Below are 22,737 nucleotides of genomic sequence, written 5' to 3' on the forward strand. Positions count from 1 at the left end.
TATTTTTTTTTTCTTCTATTGATTTATTTTTAGCTATTTGGACTAGATTAATTATTGATATTCAATATAAAAAATAAAAAATAAATCTTTAGTTAAGAATTTCTAATAAAAAAATAAAATAAACTTAAATTGATCTTAATTTTTTTAGAATATGTATTATGAGAATAGAGAAGAAAGGAGTCTTGGTATGATTGACCTTGAAGAAGTCTCTAAAACATTTTTAATTGAATGGATTGTAGGTATCTTACAACTTGGTTACTTTAATATCCAACAATTCTTACAATTTAAAATGATAAATATAAGACTTATTGCAATTTGATGTTGGCTTTCATATTGTGCTGTGGCTTTCATTCTTAAATATAAATAGAGCACTAAATTCAAGAGATGGAGTAAAAATTTGTAAAGTTCAGGCTAAAATGTACCATTATTTTTTACCTAATTTTCCAAAAAAAATTCATTGAGTATGGAATAGATTCTTATGGTAGAATTGAATGTTTTCACCTATAAACTTTCATCTTGATTTATTTAAAGCAGCTTTTTTACACTCAAACACATTATAAAGAATAAAACATCTATTCAAAGAATATTCAAAAATCCTTTCTTTTGAAGAAACTTTGATAAACTATAAAATATCTTATGGTAATAGAAATAGTTATCTTTAGGAGGTTGTATACTCTTTTATTCTTAAATCCTAGAAATCCCTTCTTTAATAGGATTGAATTGGATTATATTAATTAGTAGACAATCAATAACTATTTGTGGTTTTCTAATTCTCTAGCTAACATAAAAGAAGTCTAAAAGGACAATTGATTTACCTAATATTAAAGTAATAAAATATTTTACTAATTACAAAAAAAAATTACAAAAGAACTATCTCATTTCAAATGTAACATCAAAAAAATATAATATAATACTAGACTAAATTTTAAAATTTAATTAGAGTGAGGTCTATTATGAAGAAGCTATGTTAGTTTGGCTCATATTGTATAAATATATTGCATTCAATATATAGAGAAGAAAAAATGATCTACTTATTAATATGAACTTTATCATGTGCTTGTTACATAAACCTAAATCTATTAGATACTAATTTTAAAAGTTGTTGTAAGCTCAAAAAACTTAGAATTGGTCTATTTTTTTTTCTTATATAAATTGACTTTTAATCCTTGAAAATGGAGACTGTAGAATACATTCTTTTAGAAACATGTTAACTATGCACATAAAATTTCTTCTAACTTTAACTGTATGCAAAAACATTGGTTGCTAATTCAAAGACTTTGCTTATAGACAATCAACTTACCATAAGTCTTACTCTTATCTTTGCCTATTTAGATATTAGAGGTTAAGTTTATTTCTCTAACTATTCACCTCATCAATGCATTGAGTATATCTTGTTTTTGTATCAATTTTTTTTTCAATTAATATTATCATTTTATTTATACAAAGTAATAAAAAAATTATTTATTAATTATATTCTTTATACATATTATCTATTGTATACAAATTAATAAGTATTAAATATTTTATGTGGTGATATTTTTATTTTTTAATGCATCCAAAAATAATACAAAAAAAAAAAATATGATCATTGTATTATCAAACTTATATCAAACATAACACTTTTTTATTATTAGTATGTACATCATAACATAATAACATTTAAAAAACCAGAATAACAACAAACTCTTTTATGGGTATAATTGACTTTTTGAATATTTATTCAATAATAAATGATTATGGAAAAAATTAAATTTATTATGTAAATAAAATTTTCTTTATGATTAAATAAGTGCAGTCTTTTTATTTTTTATTTTTTATTTTTTAAAATAATAAAAAAATGAATGTAGAAGTCATTGCACATGTTCAAAATTATTTTTATTTATAGTCTGAAAATTTGTGTCGTTTTTGATAACATATATTTTATAACACATCCTTTTACAACACGTATGTACTCATTTAAAAAAGAATTGAAAGAAACAGTTACAATGTTAACAAAACGAATTTTTTCTTGTTTGTATTTGTATAAATTAAGTGTATTTAGTTTTTTTTGGAATATGATTTCAAATCGAATCTTCACTTTAATAAGATAGATTTCTGATTCTGATTTTCATTATTATGATTTTTTTTTAATATGTATTTAAGATCAGTTTTTTAATATACAATTTTTAAGTATACTAAATACTATTAAAATGATTAAATTCAAATACGAAAAATTACATCAAAAAATTTCGATTTGAAATATATATGTATATAAATTTTGAAACTTTCAGAAAAATTAACTACATAAATATTAACTGAAATAGCTCATTTTATGTTTATGAATTACTTACTTAGATTATTTTCATAATGTAGCAAAATACCAAAATATTCATTTTAATTAACATTCAACCTAATTTTAAAATTAAAGTTGGATTTATTTACATTTACATAGTAATATTCTATGTATGTAACTAGATCATAGATTAGATATTAAATTTCTAAATTAAAGAATCTATATTTATTAATATATAATGAATATTTTAGTGGAAATTTTAATTTAAATTTTACATGCACTTGAGACAATGTTATAAGAGTTTATTGAAATCAAATCAAATTATTTGTAGAAGTTCAATATTAAAGAAAATTAAAAACATAAAACTAGTATTATCTTTAGATAGATAGTATAGGATCAAACTATGTTTATTACATAGAATTATACCATTTTATCACATTACATAAAAATCGTAATACAAAATAGTATCAAAATTTAATATTAGTTCTTATAATAGTAAAATTTATCTTTAAAAAAATATTTTTTAAAAAATTAAATTTTAGAATAACTATGTACAATCTAATATTTTTTAAATTTGACAAAAAATCAAAAGTCCTCAGGTGCAAAAAATTATCTAAAATTTTTATTAGTAATGGCGATAAACAAAGAGATTTATCTTTTACAACAATAAAATTATCTTGCAGCCATATAAAAGAGTAACAAAAAGGAGTAGATTATGCAGTTGCCATAAAAACTATCATAAATATGGATGTATCAACAACTAGGATGAAGGACAACAGAAACCTTCACCCTCATCCATCCAAACGGTGAAGAATCATCCACATGCCACCAACTAACTGACATGGCAAGGCCTGGGGTTCTCCACCAATAAGCTCCGTCTCCAAGTCCTTATTTTAAAATTCCTCGGTTCCCGCTCCAGCTCGCAGGTTCTTGAAGCGCGCTCTCCCGAGCTTTCCCATTCTTTCCGTCGTCTTTGTTTCTTTGAGGGACTTTATAAGCTTGTTGAGCTTCGAGACCGCAGTCAAATTGAAGGCTCCGCGGGAGATTGTAGCCTCGAACGCCCTCTTCGCCGTCTTGACCGCCTTAGGTAGAGAGACTAGGCCGCTGCCTCAGAGCTTATGGAGGCTTGATTGCAGATTTCCTTGTCTGATATTTTTTCGAGCTCTGACCAATTCTTGGTGATGGTATTCTCTTGCGTCGCAGTGTGGAGCTTTGTGTGTAGGTGTTTTTGGTAACGAGATTGATGCGGTGGTTGAGTTTACAAGAGTAGGGGAATTGAGATGAGTAGCGAACACTTTTAACAGTTCTCTTTTTTGACACTGTGATTGATGTGTGGTGTACTTGTGTGAATTTTGGGAGTGCGATCAGGGGTGGTTTCGTGTTGCATTAATTCGTTTGATCGGGGTTGAATGAGCTGTGTGTTCTCAACGTGGTTTCGTGTTAGCTAGTTTCCGAAATTCGGCGTTCTTTACTGTACTTGTGAATTAGTTTCGACACTAGTTTAGAAAAGGTATTGTTTTTCTATTTCAAAGTGATTCGGAAGTAACCTCGCAGATGAGGAGCCTTTTCTTGCGACTCAAACTCTGTTGTGGCAAGAGAACATTCGAGCGGCGCGGTGATGTATTTCTTTATAACCGTGACGTCTTGTTCGTGGCGATTACTCATGATTACTTCACTATTCTGTGCGTCGTTCATACAGTATTGTTTGAGATTTGCGATCGCATTTCTTTGCTGCAGGAGGAAAAATGAGAGAAATTTTGCATATTCAAGCCGGTCAGTGTGGCAACCAAATTGGTGCCAAGTTTTGGGAAGTCATCTGCGATGAGCACGGTATCCACCCGACTGGAACTTATCATGGCGACTCCGACCTGCAGCTGGAGCGCATCAACGTTTACTACAATGAAGCCAGTGGTGGCCGATACGTGCCGAGAGCTGTGTTGATGGATTTGGAGCCGGGCACAATGGACAGCGTACGGTCGGGTCCTTTTGGCCAAATCTTCCGACCCGACAACTTCGTTTTCGGACAGACTGGAGCTGGTAATAATTGGGCTAAAGGTCACTACACAGAGGGAGCTGAGCTTATTGATTCTGTGCTGGACGTTGTTAGGAAGGAGGCGGAGAGCTGCGATTGCTTGCAAGGTATGATCAAATCCAAACGGTTTCCATCTTTCTTTGAAGACTATTGAAACACTTTGACTATCTGTCTTTTTGTCTCCAATCGTGCCTTTTTTTGTATTATCACTGTATTCTGATCTAACTTTGGTTTCTGTTTACTTCCGAAGCTATACTATCTATAAGAGTTTCTTTCATGCCTGCACAATGCTTGTCTTTTCTTCCAGCTTAAAATTTTGAAGCTCTTTCTTCGAATGCATATACTGTGCATTCGTTCACCAGTATACAAGTCCTGACATATGTTAAAGGAAATATGTGCCCATCTTGGTCTCGTCTATTGATGATTATTCTGTGCCTTCGCTTATGTACTCGAAAGGGACTGTACCTTCCGTTTTTGCTTTCCTTCCCATCTGTACTGCTGGTTGAGTTTGGGTTCAGGACATATTACTGTTTCCCTCAGACCGATACTCTTACGCAATGAACACCACGAGTAACAGTGTGTGGCTGTTGCATCCGCAGCACTAAGATAAAATTGGGTTCTTGATACCATTTTAGTGACTTCGCCTCTTTTCTATGTCGCAGGTTTTCAGGTATGCCATTCTCTTGGAGGAGGAACTGGTTCAGGAATGGGAACACTCTTGATTTCAAAAATCAGGGAAGAGTATCCAGATAGAATGATGCTTACATTCTCTGTCTTTCCTTCCCCCAAGGTTTCAGATACCGTGGTTGAGCCATATAATGCCACATTGTCCGTCCATCAACTTGTTGAAAATGCAGATCAATGTATGGTGCTCGACAACGAGGCTCTTTATGACATCTGCTTCCGGACTTTAAAGCTAACAACTCCAACTTGTAAGAACTCTTTGCGAAGTCCATCACATCTTGTGTGAAATGAATGTGAACTTGCAAGCATATACACTCATGTTTCAAATCGGACAGTTCCTCACCCCGAGGAGTTGGAAGCGTTTCCTGGAGGTGAAAATCTGGTTTTGTAGTTACTCATGGTCAATCTGTTGGTTGGGTAAACGAACTGATTTGGTGGTGGGTTCTGTTCTACAGTTGGAGATTTGAACCACCTGATTTCTGCAACTATGAGCGGTGTGACTTGTTGTCTACGATTTCCTGGGCAGTTGAATTCTGATTTGCGCAAACTCGCCGTCAATCTTATTCCCTTCCCAAGGCTGCACTTCTTTATGGTTGGATTCGCTCCCCTAACATCTAGAGGATCACAACAATACAGATCTTTGACAGTCCCGGAACTTACACAACAGATGTGGGACGCCAAGAACATGATGTGTGCTGCGGATCCCCGTCACGGACGCTACTTGACAGCCTCAGCTATGTTCAGAGGTCGGATGAGCACAAAGGAAGTTGACGAGCAGATGTTAAACGTCCAGAATAAGAACTCTTCTTATTTTGTTGAGTGGATTCCAAACAACGTGAAGTCCAGTGTCTGTGACATTCCTCCGAAAGGTCTCAAGATGGCATCCACGTTCATTGGTAACTCCACCTCGATCCAGGAGATGTTCAAGCGCGTAAGTGAACAGTTTACTGCCATGTTTAGGAGAAAGGCCTTCCTACACTGGTACACTGGGGAAGGCATGGACGAGATGGAATTTACTGAGGCTGAAAGCAACATGAACGATCTTGTTTCTGAGTATCAGCAATACCAGGATGCGTCAGCTGAAGATGAAGGCGAGTACGATATTGAAGAGGATGGAGTTTGAGCGAATATGGGCGTTTATAACTTTTTGATTATGTTCGAATTGCTGTCTGCCAAGCAGTAGTGGGTACAGTTAAATTTGGTAGATGTGGTATTCGAATCAGCCAGTACCGGAGCATATAAACGCAGTGAGGCTCAAACTGTTCTTTGAAACATGTTTCCACACTTCTGACCTTCTCAGGACAACATTACAACGCTATGAACGGAAGGTACATCTCTTGATAGGTATTTCTCCAAGATGACTTTATCTTGTACTGCTGTATTCACAAGCTCTTACCTTTCTATGACCTGCTGTAATTATCCGTCTGAAATTATTGGTTGTTTTCGTCGTTATTTCCTTGGCCACTGTTATCAGCAAATCGCTTACTGGCCATGAGAATGAGATTAAGTATTGGCAGTTGCCGCAAGTATTTCAGATTGAAAATGAAATATAAAACCTAACTTGAAACTAATGAATGTAATAAATTGTATCAAGCAAGGAATATAATGTTGAAATGCATCAAATTAATTCAAACTAATGCCTTCCATCAGTAAGAAAAAAAAAAAAAATTGAATGTTGAAGGGAGAACTACAATGTTCACGACGTGGAACTTTCTTCGTGGGTTACTGGGAGAAAAGTAGCAACTTTCGTTACCATATCGTAGAAAGTATCAATACTTCCAACCTTAATGGTACAAAATATATATACTTCGACATTCACTATCTCATTTACATAAACGTCCCTTTAATCTTTCACATCCACATCCCCAACATCATTCATATTGACATCCCATATACCGATCACATGAACATTCTGTAAACGAATGTTGCACTACCCAACTGGAACAGAAGCTGTGAACGTTGGTTGATGGAAACCGATAATGGCCGACCGCCACAGTTTCAAGTGAATGAATGTTCTGAACTTTGCAAAACAGCATGTTGCTGAAGTACTTAAGTTGCAATCAGGTTGTTTCTAGACATCCGATTTGCACAATGAAATTATGAACAATTTGATTCTTCCCCAAAGGCCACTTCACCAGGTTTTGTACATCCTCACCGGCACTCTGCGGTATTCACAACTAGCTTCTCAATAGCGGTCTTGCAGTTGACAATACAGCCAACTAATTTGGAGAGACCACCAGGAGAATGTGCATCAAGGTTGCAGAAATCCGGAGCCAATCCAGAATGATCCAATCCGATCAATCTACGCTCAGTGTACTTTACATAAACTGGGTTGGCAAAATGAGCTGTGCACAATCCTTGAAGTATTTCATTTGCCTCGAGGATATTTCATTATGCAGTTGATTGCTCTTGAACTTACGCGTAAGATTTGCGATAGCCAACCCTTTCTGGGTTCCTATACGCGCAACATCCGCAGGAATAAACGAAGATGAGAATAACTAGCACAATGATGTTGACGATGGCAACTCTCCGCCAGTTCGACTTAACATTTTGCAACACCCCGGCCTTGCATGCGTTACACTTCAGACACAAATCTTGACTGTTCCAACTGCGACAGTCAGTGTCTGGGGCCGCGGAACCAGTTCCCACCCAATCTGTTGCATTCTTGCCGAAGATGAAGTTGCAGTCCGAGGGTGGCTTGCAGCACCCAGACTTGAGAAGAGAAAGTGTTAATAAATTCGAGTTAGAAAACTTCAGTTTTGACGTAGGGTGACTGAATTCAACTAAGTGTACAACGCGACAAGCATGCTAATGCATTATTCTACTATTAGACAGAATAGTATGTAATTAGACATAAGCCCGAAGGTTCTGGACAGCGCGTTTTCCGAAGGGAAAAATACATGAATAAAAACTTTACTTCATACTTTAGGATGCTGATAAAAGAACATACCTCGAGAGGGGTGAGAGCTGCTTTGTTGAAAGCATCCACGGAAGTGTACTTGGTAGCCAAATTATTACACACCTTAGAATCGGCTATACAGCTTTCAATCTTACTCCAATACGCAGTATCGTTCACCTTTCTTTGTAACCAATTGGAATAATCACCGAGTCGGTATTCCTTGTAGCCTTTACCGGAGACCACATTTCCAGCCCCAGAATGGGTTACCACGAATGCGAAGACAGTGAAACAGAAGAGAAGGACAATTAGGAGGAACATAACGATGAGGTAGAGCAACAGGAGAATTTTCTTGTCACAAAAGGCGCCTATCATTCCAGCCAGCGACATCAGCAGTATAAACACTCCGATGGCTATGATTGGATACTGCAAGAAGCGCACACAAACTGTATCTTGTGTCTTCGAGAGCCATACTCCAAAGACGATAATCGGTATAGACAAAACGAGCGTTGCAAGATTCAGAAACCCGGTGAGATAATTACTACACCCCATTCTGCTCCACTACACCCTGATTACACTTTCTTGAGTCAGATTCTGACATAACGAGAGCACCACAGTATAAGTACAAGATTCTCATACATCTACTTGAAAACATCCTACCACGATTACAGAAAATTCGCATTTTTCGACACATACAACGGAATTAAACGCGGTTTCTGACAGACCGACACTAAGACTGACTTTCAAACTCTCCACCTACTCCACCACAGAGACAATCGCGCAGACTCCACATCAATCTATACCAAATCACAAAATACGAAACGAAGCACAAAAAACAACTGCACACCACCAACTTTCCCTCACGAAAAGCCAACACCTGCATCAAAAATCTCGAGAGCTGTTCCACTAGGTAACCACATCAACGAAGACTCACACATACCTCCAGCAAACCAAGCTTCGATCACCACCAATTCCTCCAAACCTACCGACCCAGTGCACTTGAGGCGAAGACAAAAGCCGCCAGCGGAACACGAAACCTTGCAAATTCACGCCTCCAAATGCATATCAATACGCTCTTAGCATCGCTGACTAAACATCGCGCCGTAGCCTTCGCTTCGCAATCGCTTCAGCCGTCTCGTCCAACGAGAGCCAATTTGCCCGTAAGCTACCGCGTTCACGGGGCTTCGCCTCAATGCACTTCGGACTATCTCCTCCCTCACCGAATCTGCGTCCACTGCCTGCGACCACGTCCTCAAACCATATTCAAACTATGTTTTAATCCACATCCCCAAAACAAAGTACCGTCGATTCGATTCTTATTTCTTACAAGACCGTCCGATGAGGATCACTAGTCAGTTTACCAATTAACCCAGGTCCTCATTCGGGATGCGAATAAGGATCTGGGTTTGGATCTAGATCTGGACCCCATGCAATGAGGATAGATTTGCGTGGACGGATTGGCTGGGCCGTTCGATTGCTTGTAGATTCGTAGATTACCGGCGGGGTCGGAGCCAACTTGTTAAATCTGACCATTTAACCGGTGATTGCGGATGGCCCAGAGGAGTGACCTCACACTGCAGACATTTTTATGCTCTATTATTAAGGGGATTCAGACAAGGTTTTTGGGTGATATTTCACGGTGAAGTATCCCATGATATTTTGAAGTATCATTTGTTACCACCAAATCACCCACCTCATTAGCTGGGTGATTTTGAAATCCAAATATCAAAAGAGGGGCAAGTGAAATATCAAAAATAGTGTTGCTTGTTTTAACTCTCTTTTCTCTTTCACTCCATACCACACTCCTCGTTGACTTCTCCAAATCATCATTATATGAAGTGATACTTCAGAAACTTGAAATTGGTAATAAAGTTTGAATGGTGATATTTTGAATTTGATATATCAAGTAATCCTGGAAATTTTCCTGCTAAACCCATATTATTTGGTTTTCCAAAAACCTTAAGTTTGAATCCCCTTATTTTACCAATTTTGTATGTGCTCCCAATATTGACATCATGATTTAACATAAATCTTGAAGTCTGTTTGAAAGTGCAGACCTTATAGACAACCTAAAATTTATGTTTGTGTGTATAAAAAAATAAGAATATATACATATATATATATATATATATATATATAATACAAAACTTATATATATATATATATATATATATAGTAGTTTTATAATATACACTGAAGAAATAAAGAATAAAAATGTAGTTCATAAAATTTATAGAAATTGATAGTATTTTATGAACTTTTAAAATTTTATATTTTTAATGTAAATTTTATGTTTTCATATTTATATTTCTAGAACCAATATATATATATAAGAAAATTTAATAATAAACTAGATTTTTTTATTAAAAAGACACTTAATAGAAAGAATGAAAATAAATCATTGTATGCTATATTGCTATTGTAGTTATATATTAGAAAAATCCATGAAAATAATTTTTAAATATCATTTTGCAATAAAATAAAAATTTATACTTTAATAATTTAGCAAAAAATGATAATCTGTACATTTTTTATTTACGAAAAATCGGTATAACTTTTAATATAAATCCAATGGCAATTCTATGATTTATAATGTTCATGATTTTTATAAGGTTCAATCTACACACTTTAAAGTTTTTAAATTTTTATTATTTATTACAACAATATAGTTTTACCAATATTTGTTTTTAAAGAATTATATGTTTTATAATATTATAAATTATATTACATTTTTATATCATTATTTTAGAATAAAATAGTTTAAATTATATAATTAAAAATTATATTAAATAATATAATTTAATGACATAATTAAATGCTATACTAAAATAATATAATTAAATAATATAAGTAAATACTGTACTTAAATGGCTTTTTTCATACATATCATGTATTTAAAAATTCGAGTTTATTATAAAATAATTTAAATTTTATTAAAAATTATACATTTTTTTAATAAAAAATATTATGTATATTATGTATATTATAATTTAAATACTTTACATGAATTTAATCAAAGATTTAGCATTTATTATTTAAAGAATAAAATATAATTAGATTTTTAAATCAATGATATAAATTAGTGTTATTTTTTATTTTTTTAAACGTAGTTTTATTTACTAATCTTTACATCTCTTTTGTATATAGAAAAATCATACTTAATATATATAATATACATAATATATACATAATTATAACCTCGATCAATTTTATATACATTAGGTGAGATTAATTATAACCTTGATCAATAAAAAAAATTATACATTAGGTGAGATTTTATAATTTATTTGGCTCATGCAATTTTGTAGTTTCCATTTAAAAACTTCTACTAGTGAATTCTATCATATTATACAAACATCAACATATTTAGAAGTGCTAAATGTATTCATGCATTGATTAAGAACCAAGTCAGATTTTCAATGGAACAATGTAAATAGAAGAATCACAAAAAAATCCATATCCAAATTAAGCCATTGAAGTTCATTACAACGATGGATAGAGAATATAAGAGAAAGTCATGCAATAAATACATGAAACATAACAACTAGTGCCACATAACAAAAAATCAAAAATTTAATGTTGAACCTTGTTGCCTTGTAATATGGCTATTAAGTGAAAGAAAGAAATAAATAAAGATATTATATTATATTATAAAAAATTAATTAAAAATATATAAAAAATAATAAAGATGTATTAAAATATTTAGTATTAATACTATTTATTTTTATAAAAATGACTTCTATTTCTTTTGTAGAACCTTAAAAAAGATAAAATAAAGTAGATTAATAAAGATAATATTATATTCATCTTTAGATAAAAGTAAAGAATAAATTTCATAAAAAGAAATTCTAGAAAATATATAGATTGTTATCTAAAGATGACCACTTATGAACTAAGGTTGAAACCAAATTCCAAGGCACAAAACTGCATGCCTAAGGCAAAGATGGACTTCTTTTGTTGATTGGAGAGCAAGTTTGTAGAGCAATCATTCATGTCATTCATGTCATATGGATTAACAAAATAATAGCCTATTGCATACTTAATGTGAATAATGCTAAAATGTAATCTTGTATTTGCTTACACAAGATCCTTCTAAAAAGATTTATTCTCTTGGTATTTTTTTAAAGTCAATATAAAACTTTTATAAGCAATGTAAAAAACCAATAAAAATCTATGCATAAAAAACTCCATATTTCCAAAGTATCCTTCAAAAGAACCTCATTTTACAATAATCATTTAAGCATCTCTATAAAATATATCATACATATAACAACTAGTAGCAATGTAATGACCATCACTACTAATGTAATATTCAAGCTTGTCAAATATTTAATAATTCTTGTATAACTCACAATACACATAAAAAACTCCACTAAGTTAATATTTTCTTACAAAGAAGTAACAACTAAATCATTTTATATAAATATTATTAAATTCAAGTGATGAAAGCAAACAAAATCTACATACCTAATATATAGAGTATTTTTTGTATATGCTAAGAATATAACAAGCATAAATATAGAGGCATTGAATAACATATCTTTTATATTGATAGCTTGAATTCTCCTCTTTGCAATAGAACAATCATTTTTTCATTGATTTAAAGCATCCTTTTATTATTGAATAAAATAAATTATATCTAAAATCTACTTAGAGAGGTTTTGTATTCACCAACTAATATTATATTTTATTTTAAAGGTATACTAGTAAAGTTTGAAAATCATTATAAATATTTGATAGATTTTGAAAAGGAAATTTGATTAACAATAGATCTAATAAGTCATGAGCTGAAAGAAGTTGTAATAATAGATGACCTAATAGATCTTAAGATTTTCAAAAGAAAAAGACTGTTCAATTAAATGACTAAAAGATTGTCTAATTTATACAACCATGCTAATGCAATATTTTTGATTTGCCATTTGTGCTCACATACACATCAAATCAATCTCCCTTATTGCATTGCTACTAAAGCTTCAATCTTTTATTTTCTTGTTGCCCACAAGTTGAAGTCTTTGCTACATCGATTGTGTACAAATTTATTTCCTCTTTGAAATCCACTTGTTTTTCTTCTCTTGCATCTATGTCATTTCCTTCTCTTTTTGTTTTAGCTCTTTTTTTAGCACTTCTACATAGTTTCATATAAGTACTTCATTAAAAAAAATATATATATATATATATATATATATATCACAACTTTATTAAATTATTACATATGAACTCATTTAAACTCATCTTAAAAATTACAAAATTATAAATATAAAACCATAGTCAAATTGTTGTTGCAATAAGGTATGTATGAATGTCCATTGGCCATAGCTTTTATAACTCTCTTTAAAGCACCATTTTCTTAATTTGTCTTCTTTGTCTAAATTATACAAAATCACATAAAATCATAATTTTTAATTTAAATTCTACTTCAATTAATGCAATTTAAAAATATATCTTAACAACTTATCCCTTCCGTACACACTGCCTACACAAATCTCTAAAACAAGTCAAATATACAACAATATCTTCATAAGAATTCACTATGAATTTGCCAATATCATCACTTTTTTACCAAAAAATCTCATTTAACTAATACACATTCAATAATACATCAATAAGCAAAATTATTTGTTGAAATCAAAGTTGCAAATTGTCACTTCAAACTTTAAATCCTTATTTATACCTACATGATTAATATTTTTTGAACCTATCATATTCACTTAGATTAATTTGCTACCTACTTTGAGGACATTAATTGTAATCTACATCTATATACCATGCCACTTAATAGAATTTATAATGAACCCTAATCAAATCCTAAAGAAATCCTAATTAACTACCACCACAAAAGCCATACATTCAACATGTTTTATTTATATTTTAATCAAAAAAATTGTTAATATTTTTAGTATATATATTTGTAATAATAATTTATATAGAAAGTAAATTTAATTCTAATAATATATATTTATAAGAATAAATTGTAGTGGCAACAACCCTTAAAAAAAACCTCTATTTTTAAAAGGTTTATTTTTGGGAATAAATCCTATAAACGAACAACCATAGAATTTTTTTTCTAATTGAAGTTTTTAATAAAAAATCATTCTCATAGAACAAAATCTTTCTTGTTGTGTATGAATTTTCTAGGATTTTTTTTTCCCTCATCAGCCCCCTTCCTCTCAAGTTTTTTGTTAAAATAACATTAAAGAAAATACACCATTAACTATCATCATCAGAAACAACTTTTATTTTTGTGATTCCACCAAACAATGTGACATTGTCGTTTCCTCAAACATCATAACCAAGGCCAAGTGGGCCATTAACAACATTAATATCACCCAACAGCCACTCGCCCCAACACCACCTCCATCAACAACATCAACAGTTGCTCTGGGGTCAGTGATCCTGTGAGTTCCTTAGAGCATAGCCACTGGTGGTGCCAACGCTCGGGCCATCGGGCAGCCACGCTCTCCCGCCCTCAAAAACTTCTCCACCAAGGCCCCCTCGAGGGTGGGGGTGAGGGCGGGCACGGCGGATTTTGGCGTTTGGCTGCCGTGAAAACGACTTAGTGAGGCCGGGCCTGTCCTTTCATGGGGCCCATTCAAAAGCCAATATTATACCGCCACGTGTCACAGAGCCTGGCAGATACTGACCACCCTGCCATACGGTCGACGCCACCTGGCTGTCTCACACGGGCTCTGAGTGGGCCCACACCCTCTCTTTTGCTGTCCATATTGGCGGGGAGGGGTGGGGACCGTGCCGGGGCCGTCCCGGCACGTGCGCCATGCCACCACGCCATCCACCGAGATGTTGCGAGAGTTGGCGCCAACCGGTGGCGATGCTCTTACTTCACTGCATCTCCAGATTCCACATTCAAGATTCTAAGCAAATGCATCAAACCTAGAATGTTCCATTTGGATTCGAGCCATCCTCGTCTTCGGGGCTGACTCGTGACATCCTTACAGCTTTGCTCCAATTCAACCTGCGAAGCCACGATGAGCTTCACCTCGTCAAAGTTGTGGGCGACGACAACGGAACAAAAAACAGAACAAAAGAAAAGAAAAGTAAAGAAAAGTAGACCTCCAATGCGCATCTTCAGACGATGCACAGAATTCCTTGTTGCGCAATATTGATTGTGTTTCTTTTCTCGAGCTCACATTCGACTTGAGCTGAATTTATCAGTTCTGTGCATTTCGTGTTCCTGCTCAACACTCTTGGGGCAGTGACAACCACTTCGCTAAGTGTTCACGAGAAAATAATATAATAATAAGAAAAACGAAAAAAAGAACGAGCAAGAGAAGTGGAACGTGCGCTGCGAGCTTTCAGTGAAAGCACAGAAGATTTCGATGCAGTGGTCATCGAGGAAAGGAGCGTTTGTACGGTAGGGCAGAGGTTTGATCCTCCAAAACAACGTCCCACGTTTGTGATCAGATGTGCCATACGTCTGTGGCACGACTAGCCTGTATGGTCGCGTTCGTGATCGGTGGACCTTTAGGTGAGCAGGTGCTAGAACAGGTCTCTTGCACATGTTCAAGTAGTAAACACTGGCGGCGTTTGCCAGCATTACAGGAAACCTATCCACGTTCCACACCTGTAAGTAAATAATAATCAACAGCTTGTAGGTGGTCATGATGCCTCGGTGGGTGTGGGTGTGTGTGCATGGGCTTCTGCTTAAATTTGACAAGTTCGTGATACTCAGTGACCTCAACTGCCGCAATGTCAATGAACTGTGGCAACTGTTACACAAGCTCGCCAGCTAGGAAATGTGAACGATGGAAGTGCCCTTTTGGTGTCGCATCGGTTATGCTGCAAACATCATCGAGGAACAATAAACTCTAAAATTCAAATGTAACTCCTCGACACTCACCAGATGTATTTCAGGTAGACTCTCCTCAGTTTGAACCAACCAAGCCGGCATTCAAACAATGTACTCCCGCTGGAAAGATGATGAATCCTATTTCATTGTAAATGTTTTTGCGCAGGTCTTATGCAGAGCCTTCAAAACATAAACAGATCAGCAATAAGAGAGTTGTCAATTCTTGTATGTGGACCTACAACAAAGAAAAGAATTGGAAAGTTTCGCCTTCTCATACGGATTGCAGAAATGAACTCCGGAGAGCCATAACATTCACGAATCCATAATTTACCATCGAACGAATTCTGTTTCAATACACGTATTCGCTACTATAACTCGAACATTCTTTCAAATTTACAGCGTTTTCCTGTTGGAATCTGTTGAAAAACAGTTCTGCAATAAAAATTACCTCAAAACTTTGAATATTTCTATAAAATGAACGTAATTCATACGTGCAGAGGAGCCTGCTTCGAGATGCCGTCAAATTAGATTTGATTAAATGCACTGACAATGGTTGTCTTTTACTTTACGTTTAACTTGCACGTCACAACAAGGTCAGATTGCACCACTTCGAAATGCTGACCTTTTCCTGAACTTTTTTCGCATTCTGAACTAGGTTTACTTGTGTCATGTGCCCTCCTCTGAGGACGTCTGGTTTCATCATCCATGCATTAACTGCTTCCAAGCTTCATTCATAGAAGTTAAAATGAATATACTAAGGAGTACCTCTCTGCCGGGATTTCCTGCAGAAAATATTACACACAAATGACTCGCGTAAAGAATGCAATAACTTGGACAAGCAAAATGACTTCGATCACAACGTCTCTGGCGCCTCAGAAGAACACAATGGTAGAACCTGTTGTTAACACAGGTCTGGGGACTCTAGACTTCTACCTTCCGAAACGTGATTCAAACCCTTCAGAATATGAGCGAATATTGCGCATCGATCTTTTGTCAGATTCAGCTGGGAATGATTACCTGTAACTGATTTCTTTTTATAAAAAAAAACCTGTCCGTTGGATGCGAATTACAGGCAGGACACTCATTTTCTTTATCGAGCTAGAAAATATCCGAGTCAGAGATTTGAAACCTCACATGAATTATGGACATGCGTCATAGTAGCACAAAGTGCCTGGTAACTACGCTTATTCAGATATCGTGGTCATTATGTTTTATCACCTCCGACCCTCAAATCTAAAATTATAACCTAAACTTGTTGAAGAAGATCTAGCATAGAATCTAAATCAGTATCCAAGCTTAGCTATGTGGGATGTAGAAGATGACAAAAATACGATTATACCAGAGATCATAAAACTCAATGAATGGAGTCGTGGAAAACCTGTCCTGCTCTTGGCAAATCCATATCAGATGTGCGACGAGATCGTCTGGTGAAGAAATCAGAAGTTCATGACAAAACAGGCACATCGAACCCCAAATCTTATGTCTAAATTTATTCGCAAGGAATGAAGAGCGTGACATCAGAATGTAGATTGGCACAGAAAACCCTTGATCGTTAAGGGTTCCACTCATTAACCTTAATGACCGTCGATCAATCGGTGCTTGTAATATTTCAATATTCCAAGATCGGTACCAGACAGCCTGATCACTCATGACGTATCATCGACTCAATGTACGTTAATAAGGGCATGTCTTCAGGTGGAATATTCAACCCCATATCAATCAGTGCGACAGGTCTACCAGTATATGTCGGATAATAATAATAATAATAATCATAAGTACGAGATCAAGCAGGATGCCGGTTCATGACAAATACTCGATTAACACAGATGCACGACAAAACTGTGAGCACGGAAACCAATACTCTTACCCCGAAGCAGAACTTTCCAAGTATAACTGTCACCTCTCCCGACTTTTGGGTAGCTTTTGAGGAATTTATCAGCAAGTAGTAGTACCATATTAGTCCAATCGAAATCATTGATTGCAATTGCTAGCTGAAGTTTCCAAGAAGCCGTCATTATCTTATATTGCGGTCCGAGATTTGAATAAGCGTGGAGTAGTGTATAATTGGCTCGCGCAGCTCGTGCATCGACGAGTTAATCTAAAATATTGTATAAGGTTTCCACGCACTGCCAAAAACCTGGCGATTCGTAATCGGGCAATCTTGTGTTCGCGAAATTCTATTAAATACTCAAACACTTAGGATCATGGGACACCTGTCCCCTCAGTTTCTTGCAATATATTTAGTAGGAGCAATCTTTGATAGAAACCCAACACATCTATCCATTGAGCTCTGCAATGACAAGCCGTCAGGTCCAGCTACCACCCTGTTCAGCCTCCAGAACGTGCCCTTGTCCATGATCTAACAGCAGTGACAGAGAAGTTCCAACAATCCATGGCGACCACAATTGAGAGCTGCAATCGTGGAGTACGACCCGACGCATTCTACTCCATCATATTAAAATACCATGAAACCTAAACCGATAATTGCAGTGACAGGATGGGGCACTCTGCATCGCTGCCAATCCTCTGACTACCAACGGACATGAAGGCAGCTTTGTCAGCCATGATCGAGAAGTTGTCATGGTTCATAGTATTCATTGTCGCAATCAAAACCATAGCAAATCTGAACTCACTCCTCCGGATGAAATTCAACAGACCTTTATTATATTCATCGAGATCGACGGACACGAATAGCAAGGTCGACGCGGAGAAAGGCAACCACTCTATATTACAAATGCCATCCAATTCACTGCCAACGATCTCAGCTTAGGGTTATGGTCCAAAGCCGACTGTTCTCTTTACAACAAGAATGGAAACTCAGGGATTCCGAATTGTTCCCAACCTAATCCTGCGCAACGTGAACAGAACCAGCCACATCCTCTGCCTCTACCTCCAACGCCGGACTTCATCCCTCGCGAACATGCTTCGACCAGAGTGAGGCTTCGATGACGAAAAAACCAAGCCTCCGCAGCTGAAATCTGTGCGGCGATTTCATGCGCGTGCGGAATTGAGGAAAGTGCTACAGATCTCGCAGCGGCGAAGCTCCATCAGAGCAGAAGACGATGCGCGTTTTAGCGAGCTGGAGCTTGGAAAACGGAAACACGAACTTCCAGGATGTGCTGGGGATTCCAAAGCGCGATGGTTCACGTGGGCGTCTTCTTCCATGCCGCGGACAAATTTAAATTTGAATTCGAATTTCGGAAATTTGAAATTTGGACTACGGAGACGACGTTTCCAATCCACGCTCTGAAATGCACCGAGTATTGCGAATAAATGTATCGAGAGAGAGAGAGTTGTTCAAGCAACATTTAGAATTAGAATTGAGAGTTATAAAATTTTTAATGCAATCAAATTGATATAAAAAAATAAAAAATGAGTTGGTGATTATAAGACAATATCCTAATTTCCAATTCCAAAAAGTCTTTAAAATAAAAAATTAAGATAGTGTTGGAATTTAAGGTAGTTGGCAATTCTTTGGATTTTGATACTTTGTAGGAGTGGTTTGTATTTCAAAATAGAATGTGATTATATCTAAAAGCAAGAGTGAAACATGAATACTATTTTGAGGTACTTTGTAATCATTTAATGAGTTCCTACATAATGTTGCCACGTAGCTCCTAATTAGATAGTATATATAGAAGAAATGGCTTTTAATCATGGCTTCTAATCGTAGACCAAGCAATTCCAATATTAAATCTAAAACAATTGTGAAGCAATTGTTGCTACAATTATTGAGATTCACTACTATCTATTCTAAGTTTTTCTTCATTAAAACATTTTGTAGCTCATTATGAGGTTTTTTTCTCTATGGTTTTTTATTTTGATTGATACTATACTAGCCAATTTTGATATAATTGGACTTTCTATTTTATCACCACTACCATCTAGATTCAATGTTAGTAATCCTTTGGTAGATTCTTCATTCTTATTGTGAATATGATTGTGAGAGATTTTTGTGAGATCCATTGTGTTGCAATAAAGTGCATATGAAGTCATTGTATTATTTGTATTTGTAGGTCTTTTGTTAAGAAGAAAGGAGAGAACTAGAAAAATATGGATCTCATTGTTGTTAATGGCATTGGCATGTGTACAGTAGTAGATCTTTTATGCAGCTTAAAAGCTTTGTTTTTTTGTTAATTCAACATCAATCAATTTATAAGAGTGGTCATTATAAATTGATGAAGATATTTATCTATGTGCAATTTGTAGGCTTCATTATGTTGATTAGAGCATTATTGAACTTGTCATTTTATTGCTATATTATCCAAACTTAATAACTCAACTCCACCATTAGTGATTTTTTTTTGTATTGTTTATAGAATTCAATATAATTGAAATCATGTTGGAAATCCTTTCAATATTAATACATTAGAGATCCAAATTGTATAAGTTGTTGTGGTATATTACAGATGTATCTTGAAATTTGATAATTCATGAATTAAATATGATATAATATATAAAACTTAGCCTCTTTTAGCTATGTAAATATATTAATTGTCTTCTTTTGAGGTTTCATCTTCTTATATCTCATAAGAATAAAGTTATTGCATCACTTAATGTGCACATTCTTTAATGCAATTGTCTATAGCTAAATAGAATTAGTCAATAAATGATATCAATTTTAGATTTTTTTTAGGTAATGTTTGCTAGAAGATATTTTTTAATTTCATCTATAAATACTTGTAATAGTATTATTTCAAATATACATTTTTTTTTTGTTTATAACTCTACAAAGTAAGTAAAATTATTTTATTTGCAAAAAATGAAATATTAAAAATAAAATATTTTTTTACTACTTCCTTAATTTTTATAGATATATTTTAAAGTAATTTGCTATCATATTAATACTTAAGTTCTTCAATAATATAATTCTTCTTTTTACCTTCATTTAATAGCTATACGACAATACAATATCAAATAAGAACTTGTCACATAATTTTGGTTTAAAATATTTTAATATATAAATATCTATAGAAAAAACAAATTCCTATAGATATTTAGCTTTTCTCAAGTTCTTCTAGAGTAGTCTTTTAAATATTAATTATAGTGTCATTTGACTTATTGCCAATCAAACATATTATAATAGTCATTTTCCACAATTGGTGCAACAACTTGATGTATATATTCTTAGTTAACTGTAACATCTCTTGATTTAATGCAAAGTAGTAAATCCATGTAACTTCTTGCAAATCTATTTTATAAAAATCCACCTAACAAATATCAAGTCAAGAAAAGATGATATAAGTTTTTTTGTAGGTTGTATTAAACCAATACCTCTTGTTTTTTGTACAATTCCTTTCAGTGGGTTTTGCACTCTAAATATTAAAAAAAAAAAAAAAAAAAAAAAAACTCTTGATTTAACAATTACACCTCTTTGATACACTTAACATTGATTGTCATGAAATATTTTTATTTTAGAATATAATTATTGAATTAAAAAAATATTTTATTATAAATATACTTAATTTAAAATATAATAAAAATTACTTTAGAAAGAATAGGTAATAGATAGGAAAGTATTAAAACATTTAGTATTATGCTATATTATTATAAAAAAATATTTACGTATTTTTTTGAACCATAAATAAGATGAAACAAAGTTAATTAGCATAAATAATATTACAAGAATCTTAAGGTAAAAATAAAGAATAAATTAAAAAAAAATATATATATATATATCTAAAAAAACTTAGATTTATATTCAAAGAAGACTGATTGTGAATTAAGGTTGAATTTAAATCCCAAGGAATAAAACCACATATCAATAGGAAAAGTAGACTTCTTTTAATGACCAGAGTGTGTAATTAGAGAAAAAACCTGCTAAGATTTCTATGAGAATTAAATTTCACTTATTTGAATAAATATTTATTTTATGAAAGTTTTGCAAAATCAAGGTTTTTTTAAAAGACTTTATTTATTGTAGAATAAAATAATAATTTCATTTTAGGAAAAAAAATCAAGAAGTTGATAAGGTTAAGTTTTTAGATTTAGAAATAAATTTGTGTTGAATTTATGATACAACTTTGACCTAAATTAGAAGGTTTAATCTAAAGTTAGTGAATTTTAAGTTTCATTGTGTCTTAAAAATTAGATATTAAAGTTCAATTAAGATTTCTATATTTTTGATTATTTTTCCAATTCGATAGATAATTTATGTAAGCTAATGTTTAATTAAATTTTTAATATTTTTTAATTTAAAAAGAATATAAACAACACAAAAATTGACCATAGACAATAACAGATTAACATTAAGATTCAAGGATGATGATAGCCAACATCCAAGCATACTAAGTAGTTTTTCTTTCAATTAATAATTTTAATTATTTTTGAATTTTGTATACTTATTGTCAATAAGAAGATTTATATGGTACTATTTTTTTTAAAAATATTTTAAATCAGTATATATATATATATATATATATATATATATATCAATGATTTATATTTGTATTTATAGTTATTTATTATAAATTTGATAAATATAGATCATAACTAATTTTTTGCAAGTCAAATATAAATTATATGTATATCTAATAATATATAATAATATGATTGTCTTTATTGCATTATGGTTTTAATTTCATGAAAAAAGTAATAAAATACTTTGAATATTTTGTTTTATTAAAAAAATCTCAAAAATCGTCTAAAATATATTAAGATATTTATATATACGTATATAAAATTATTAAAATTGTATGAAAAACTTCAAAGCAGTCTAAGAATTTTCCAATAAATGGTTTTGGACATCACTTAGGATTATATAATCTCTTTCAAAGAATAAAAAAAGACTTCTACAACCAAGTTTCTACATCAACTCAAGATATGTTTTAAGGCATACATCTTCTAAATCTTAAAAAGATTGTTCAAAAATCTAAAACTTAGCTAAAAAAAATTAAATCAAGTACTTTAAATATATATATATATATATATATATATATAATGTATAATTTTCTCTTCAAAAGACATTTAAAACTTGTAATAAAAGTATAATTGTTCTAACTTTAGTCAAAATGTCTTTCAAGAGTTTTTAATGGTGCCATTGTAATATT

The 22,737-nt window shown here is 33.0% G+C and overlaps 3 protein-coding genes and 1 pseudogene across 5 annotated transcripts; 1 reads left to right on the plus strand and 3 right to left on the minus strand.

The window, feature by feature from the left end:
- Nucleotides 1-4,017: 4,017 nt before the first annotated feature.
- LOC112278684 (tubulin beta-1/beta-2 chain) lies at nucleotides 4,018-5,525 on the plus strand. The gene is made up of 3 exons (XM_090248443.1): nucleotides 4,018-4,411; nucleotides 4,967-5,270; nucleotides 5,444-5,525. Exons 1-3 carry the CDS (start codon nucleotides 4,018-4,020, stop codon nucleotides 5,523-5,525), a joined length of 780 nt encoding a protein of 259 aa, XP_090104569.1.
- A 153-nt stretch (nucleotides 5,526-5,678) lies between these two features.
- Nucleotides 5,679-6,062, minus strand: LOC149989770 (uncharacterized; annotated as a pseudogene).
- A 947-nt stretch (nucleotides 6,063-7,009) lies between these two features.
- LOC112278685 (tetraspanin-8) lies at nucleotides 7,010-9,065 on the minus strand. 3 transcript variants are annotated; one of them, XM_024512310.3, is made up of 3 exons: nucleotides 8,825-9,065; nucleotides 7,939-8,452; nucleotides 7,010-7,700 (listed from the first exon to the last, which is right to left on the minus strand). In XM_024512310.3, the coding sequence occupies exons 2-3, from the start codon at nucleotides 8,434-8,436 to the stop codon at nucleotides 7,404-7,406; spliced, it is 795 nt and encodes a 264-aa protein (XP_024368078.1). In that variant the 5' UTR covers nucleotides 8,437-8,452; nucleotides 8,825-9,065; the 3' UTR covers nucleotides 7,010-7,403. The 3 variants fall into 3 exon arrangements, with proteins under 3 accessions (XP_024368078.1, XP_024368076.1, XP_024368077.1); XM_024512308.3 differs by having other exon boundaries at nucleotides 7,939-8,478; XM_024512309.3 differs by having other exon boundaries at nucleotides 7,939-9,065.
- Nucleotides 9,066-14,042: 4,977 nt separating this feature from the next.
- LOC112273866 (uncharacterized) lies at nucleotides 14,043-17,630 on the minus strand. The gene is made up of 4 exons (XM_090248216.1): nucleotides 16,311-17,630; nucleotides 15,740-15,868; nucleotides 14,953-15,463; nucleotides 14,043-14,854 (listed from the first exon to the last, which is right to left on the minus strand). The coding sequence occupies exons 2-3, from the start codon at nucleotides 15,788-15,790 to the stop codon at nucleotides 15,110-15,112; spliced, it is 405 nt and encodes a 134-aa protein (XP_090104342.1). The 5' UTR covers nucleotides 15,791-15,868; nucleotides 16,311-17,630; the 3' UTR covers nucleotides 14,043-14,854; nucleotides 14,953-15,109.
- Nucleotides 17,631-22,737: the final 5,107 nt, after the last annotated feature.

The sequence above is a fragment of the Physcomitrium patens genome, chromosome 2 (assembly GCF_059467195.1).
Source record: "Physcomitrium patens ecotype Gransden chromosome 2, ASM5946719v1, whole genome shotgun sequence".
NCBI classification, from domain to species: Eukaryota; Viridiplantae; Streptophyta; class Bryopsida; order Funariales; family Funariaceae; genus Physcomitrium; species Physcomitrium patens.

Bases quoted from the DNA above. Each gene is read 5' to 3' on its own strand.
- LOC112278684 (XM_090248443.1), top strand. From the start codon at position 4,018: ATGAGAGAAATTTTGCATATTCAAGCCGGTCAGTGTGGCAACCAAATT. The intron at 4,412-4,966 runs GTATGATCAAAT...TCTATGTCGCAG, and splicing joins GAGCTGCGATTGCTTGCAAG to GTTTTCAGGTATGCCATTCT. The intron at 5,271-5,443 runs GTGAAATGAATG...TCTGTTCTACAG, and splicing joins CGAAGTCCATCACATCTTGT to TTGGAGATTTGAACCACCTG.
- LOC112278685 (XM_024512310.3), bottom strand. From the start codon at position 8,436: ATGGGGTGTAGTAATTATCTCACCGGGTTTCTGAATCTTGCAACGCTC. The intron at 7,701-7,938 runs GTATGTTCTTTT...TCTCTTCTCAAG, and splicing joins CAGCTCTCACCCCTCTCGAG to TCTGGGTGCTGCAAGCCACC.
- LOC112273866 (XM_090248216.1), bottom strand. From the start codon at position 15,790: ATGCCGGCTTGGTTGGTTCAAACTGAGGAGAGTCTACCTGAAATACAT. The intron at 15,464-15,739 runs GTGAGTGTCGAG...ATTTACTTACAG, and splicing joins GTCTACCTGAAATACATCTG to GTGTGGAACGTGGATAGGTT.